Consider the following 5,864-nt stretch of genomic DNA (forward strand, 5'->3'; position numbering starts at 1 on the left):
GGGCTGGGCGGCGTCGCCGGCGGAGGCGGTGCAGGCGCTGCTGGAGCAGCCGTTTGCCGACCTGCGGGCCGCGCTCTACAGGCGCGTGCCGGCGCGTTGACGCATGCGGCCAGTGCATGGGGATTTGGGCATTGCATCAGGACTGTGGCCGTCCTTTTCCGGCTCGTACTGCTCGGATGCCGCCGGTCCCGCATTGCTTTCGTGCACCATGTCGTGGGATGTACATGGCTTGAGCCGGTCGGGTTGATGACACCTCACGTGCACACAACACCGGCTCGCCGCCACCCCCTCCGCCACCCCCCTCCAGGTGCGTCACAGCCCTGGCGCTGCGCGCCTGGTTTGCGGATGACGTCGCCAACACGCCCGGCCTGCTCGCGCGCCTGTGCGACCCGAGGAGCGAGTCGGGTCAGATGTGCCAGTGGCGGCACGCGGCGGTGGGCGCCCTGCTGGCGACCGCGACCGAGGTCGAGGCGGGCGCGGAGGGCGGGGAGGGCGGCGCGGGGGCGGCGCCGCACCGCGGCGCGCTGGCGGGGGCGCTTGGGCAGCTGCGGGCGGCGGCGGCGGCGGGGCCGTATGGCGCGGCGGGCCCGGGGGGCGGGGCGGCGGCGCACGAGTTTGATGTGGCTAGCCGGCCGCGGTGAGGGGTGCAACGTGCTGAACCTGTAGCTGCGAGAATAGACCAAACACTTGTTTTACAGTGTATGTGTCAACAGAATAGGTTTGTCACCTTTTGATTCAGTGGTCAGCAGTGGCAAAGCGTCATGAATGCTCCCTGGCACGGCGGCCGCTCGGCCCATATTTTGGGTTGCTACCATCCGCAATGAGAAAGTTGTGGGTAACTGAATCATGATTTTCAACAGTCTTGTGGCGTCTCGTGGCATGGCTTTCGTCAAAGGCATGCTCAAGCGCTGTGCTGGGGGTGGGTGGGCTATGCCTGATGATGCACTGACGCAGACCAGGCGATTGAGCGGTTGCATGGCACTGGTCCCGCGGGTTGCCATGCGCCGTCAAGCAACGATACAGAATGAAATGCAGGCCCCAATCGACGCACACACAACGTTTCCTGTTGCATTCATATACATCCGTTCTTGCGATCTGCCCCGCGCGCAAAATCTGTGATCTCCGGTCTGGGACCAAAAACAGCAACACAAGAACGCAGGTTATGCTTGAGGTGAGCTTCGTAGCCCTGCTTGCCGCGCTGCAACGCAACACCTGGCACTGCGGCATCGTGATGTGCACCACGGGAAAACCTTGACCGCAGCTTGAGCTAGAGCTTGGCTGTGTGCTCACCTGGTGCTCCGTTAGGGTTGAGCGCTTTGATGCAGTGACATGCAGGTCAAATATTGGTTGCATATGATGCAGTGTAACCTGCCCAAACTACCATCTCCTTGATCCCAGGAATCCGCGTGTCGACGCGATGAGCCTCCGCCAGCTCAGCCACCAGCCCTCATGGCGCTGCAGTCCGCAGCGGCCAAGCCTCTGGCTCCGAGGCAGCTGCGTTGTGCAGACGATGCTCCTTCAGCGGGACCCCAGCATGGCGCTCAGGCACCATGGGTGCGTCGCAGGAGTCTGCGGCCTGCGCTACACCGCCACCCGCAGATATTGCGTGGTCAGCTTTGCAAGCAGGGTGTGCCAGGAACCTGGCTGCGCCAAGCGTCCCTTGTTCAACTTCTCAGGCGAGGTCAAGGGCATCTTCTGCAAGACACACGCTGCGCCAGGCATGCTGGACGTTGTCAACCCCCGCTGCCAGGCGCCCGGCTGCGCCAAAAAGCCGTCGTTCAACTTTGTGGGCGAGACCCAGCGCATCTACTGCAGGGCCCACGCAGAGTTCGGCATGGTGGACATTGTCAGCCGCCGCTGCCAGGTGCCCGGCTGCACTGAACTCGCCTCCTTCAATAATGAGGGCAAGACCCAGCGCATCTACTGCAAGGCCCACGCTGCGCCAGGCATGGTGAACGTGATCAGTCCCCGCTGCCTGGCGCCAGGCTGCACCAAGCAACCCTTCTTCAATCATGTGGGTGAGGCCAAGGGCATTTACTGCAAGGCGCACGCGGAGAATGGCATGGTGGATGTTGTCAACCCCCGTTGCTTGGCGCCAGGCTGCACCAAGCATCCCAGTTTCAACTTTGCGGGCAAGACCAAGGGCGCTTTCTGCAAGGCGCACGCGGAGCCTGGCATGGTGGACGTCATCAGTCCCTGCTGCCTGGCGCCCGGCTGCACCAAGCGTCCCAGCTTCAACTTTGCGGGCAACACCAAGGGCGCTTTCTGCAAGGCGCACGCAGAGCCCGGCATGGTGGACGTTGTCAACCCCTGCTGCCAGGCGGCCGGCTGCACCAAGCGTCCCAGCTTCAACTTTGCAGGCAAGACCAAGGGCGCTTTCTGCAAGGCACACGCGGAGCCTGGCATGGTGGACGTTGTCAACCGCCGTTGCTTGGCGCCAGGCTGCACAAAGCATCCCAGCTTCAACTTTGCGGGCAACACCAAGGGCACTTTCTGTAAGGTGCACGCGGAGCCTGGCATGGTGTACGTTGCCAGGCGCCGCTCCACTGTGCCGGGCTGCCTCGAAGCGGCGGCTTTCCAGTCTTTGGTTGAGCGGAGGGCACGTTTTGCAAGCAGCCCGCCGCCGCCAGCGTGACAGATGTCACGATATTGGGCAGGTGGCAGTGCGGTGCACCCGCAGCCCGGCGCGTGACAAAAGGTGCACCTTTCTTGGGCGACACCACCGGCAGTACTGGTGTAGAGCGGTCTGGCGGCGACCAGCTGGTCAGGTGGCAAGTCCTTGTTGCAGCAGCGCCTGCAGCGCCAGGGCGACGGCAGGGCTGGCTGCGATTTCATGCACCTGTGGCATCTCAGCGCATGAGGTGTGGTGATTTGACGTGGCCGTCTTGAAGTCAGCAATGGTGCTGTGCACCATGCAGACTGCCCCGAAGCAGGCGCAGGCCTTCGCCGGTTGATTGATATCAATGGCATCGATGCCGGCTCCGTCGCGCTTCTGGGCCCATGTGTCGCTAGTGTTCACGTGCCCCGGCTGACCATGGGTGACATGCGGGTGTGAGAGCCTCTGTTCGACCTTGTGCACCCAATCTCTGCGCTTTAGTGGGGGTGTCTGTAGCTGCTTGCCCAGGAAGGGTCACAGAGGACCGGACTCTTTGTGTGAAGGGGGGGGGGCAATCATCGCTTGCTGACGCTTTGGGCCGTGGAGGGCTGCCTGGTCTGGGCATTGGGCCTTCGTATGTGGACACAATAGGATCGGATGAGAGGAGTGTTACTTGTTAATAAGAGGTACCGAGTGCCAGGTGCCCCGTCCTCAAAACGCAGCGAACCATCGTTTATGCTGGGTCGAAGCGCGCGTGTGTGCACAGCTTCCCGCCAGCCTCCCTGGGCTGGATAGGGCAGTACACGCCCCAGGGACTGCATCATGCATACCAGTGCAGTTTAGGTACCGTCTGGGTGTGCCTTGGACAGGCAAAGCAGTGGCATACAGCGAACGGGGTTGGGCAGACGTCGCCGCCACTGTGCAGATGACAGCGCGGTAAAATCAGTCACGGAGGGTCGTGCAAGGATGTCCGCACTCAACTGGTCTTGAGCGCGGCAATCGTGCAATGCTCAACATACACTATGCAATGATAATGTATATTATATATTACGGTAGGTGATGTGAGTACATGTCAAGGGGCAGGCAGGATCATGCCCACTGTATTTAGTCAAGAGACAAAGCGTGACTTGCCATTTTCACACGTCACGGACAGTCTTGCACGGACAGGTTGGTCACTGTGCTCCCACACATGCATGCATTGTGATGTCTAGATACAGGTGCGCCTCGGCGCGCTACAGTACTACTGCCCCCACCCCTGCAGAGTAGGGTTCCTCCTCACGTCGCCATGACATGAGTTGCAATCTGGGTACATTGGGATGAGGGATTTGCCAAGACCTGGTTACGCAAGTTGAGTAATAACGCTTTGCTGTGATATGTGTATGTGGCGCTTTGTCGCCCGCACGCTGGGTGCCACGTGCACGCACACTCAATCAGTTGTCGCAATTGAACTGTTGATTTTAGCTTCTGCATGACGTCGCTCCCTGCACACCCAACCACACCGGTGCAGTTGCTGCATTCCTGCTGCATTCCTGACCTGGCACGTCCACATTTGGTGTGTCCGGGGCACCTTGCAGCAGACTTGAACCAAGAGTGTATGCAATGCCGGCATAAGCTGGGTGGCAGCGTGTGGGATGTCGGCGAGGCTGCATGGTATTTCCCGCCCCCAAGATCATTGGTCCATGGGCAAGCTTTGAACTTGGCTTGCTGGCTTGAATACATATGGTTGCCTGGTCACAACAATTGAGGCGTCACGGCGTGGCCAGGGATGACAACGTGACCAAGAGCTGATTGATCCTTGCACCGCACGGCTACATGTGATCATGTTGACGTGTGAGCGTACATATGGAACGTGTTGCCTGGAAAGTAGCATAGTCAATGTGTCTTTAGCAAGCCGCATGCTATCCTGTCGTATGTAACTGCTATGTTGTGTGTCACAGCCCTACTCGCCACTCCTGGGCTGCGTGAACATACACAGCCATGCGCTGCGCAAGAAGTAATGCCTCGCTGCTATGCGCACGATGCCGGTCTTGCCGCCCTTGCAATGCACAAGGGATCGCACTTGCATCAGCAGACGTCCCTCTGCCCAATATTCAACATACTCGGCAAGCCAGCTGACTTTGAGTCTTGAACGCTGGCGTGCTGAGCGGCATCAGTGCAAAGCCCAAGCGATGCTCTGGTGCATGTGCGCGCAAAGCATGCGAAGCAGCAGCCACACAACCCACTGTGCGCTCGAGTGGGGAGTAGGGTTGCAGGCCGCTGACTCATACCGGCATCCCCTTTCACACTGCCGACGTTGTTGCTAATGGTAGGGCTACGGCCTCAATAATTCCAGTGAAAGGGCAAGGGCTTCGCTACGCTGTGCCACCAGGCTGCTTGGCCTGCTCACTGCACGCTGCTCTCGCCGTCATCTGGGCAGTCTTGGAAGCATGCGACACCTGTACGACATCGGTATTGGCAAACCCCTACAATTTCCCCCAGCAAGAGGTCCCACCATTGTAAGCAGTGCGCCTGCTACTGATTTGCCCAAGCGCATACGCCACAACAGCTACTGATCTGGGCTTGTCAACAGCAGCAGCAAGAGACATGGATCGCGAGCCTTTGAGAGACACCAACCTGCAGTTGCGAGCCTCTTCAAGCTCGTTTCCTGATGAAAATAGCTGCGGGGCCTCGGGCTTTCACGACCTCGCCCAGGCTTTCAGCCAGCGCATCACGGAGCTACAACAAGTAATGTGCCTGCGCATAGAAGGTTCGTATCAAGCTCAGTGGTCAACTGAGCGCCGCAGCTCGATGATTTGTTGCTGCGCGCGACGGGCGCCGCCGACCTGACGCACCGCCCGTTTTGAATGCAGATCATGCGAAGCGCCTTTTCGTCGCGGACCTGCAGGGCCTTGCGGTAAACTCCTTGGGGTGGTGGAGGGGGGTTGATCACAAGCATGTTGCATGCATCGCACTCCCGAAATGGTTCCTTACTTTGCATGCAGCAGGAGCCCACTGCATTTGCGCGTCCTTGCCGCACCTGCCGGGCCCCTCATTCGCAGGCCAGCGTGCACGCCCTAGAGAAGGTTTTTAAGGAGATCAGGGAACACCTGGGGCGAGAGAACGCCACGATCCCCAAGGTGAGGGGATTTGAGGGACGCGCAGCATGACCCGATTGGTCAACCAGGCAGCACCAGCTTGCCTGGTTCATTTGTGGGCACCGACAGACCGCGTCAACCACCTCACTGCTGCACAAGTCAAGGGCCTCAACGCTTTGTCGACCAACCTCATC

General features: G+C 59.9%; 1 protein-coding gene across 1 annotated transcript; it reads left to right on the top strand.

Annotated features, from left to right (window-relative positions):
- Window positions 1-208: 208 nt before the first annotated feature.
- On the top strand, window positions 209-2,954 carry MNEG_6131 (hypothetical protein; the record flags this gene model as incomplete). The annotated part of the gene is made up of 5 exons (XM_014045391.1): window positions 209-213; window positions 308-637; window positions 861-919; window positions 1,677-2,500; window positions 2,919-2,954. The coding sequence occupies 5 exons, from the start codon at window positions 209-211 to the stop codon at window positions 2,952-2,954; spliced, it is 1,254 nt and encodes a 417-aa protein (XP_013900845.1).
- Between the last annotated feature and the right edge of the window lie 2,910 nt (window positions 2,955-5,864).

Source organism: Monoraphidium neglectum (assembly GCF_000611645.1).
Source record: "Monoraphidium neglectum strain SAG 48.87 unplaced genomic scaffold scaffold00969, whole genome shotgun sequence".
Taxonomy (NCBI): Eukaryota; Viridiplantae; Chlorophyta; class Chlorophyceae; order Sphaeropleales; family Selenastraceae; genus Monoraphidium; species Monoraphidium neglectum.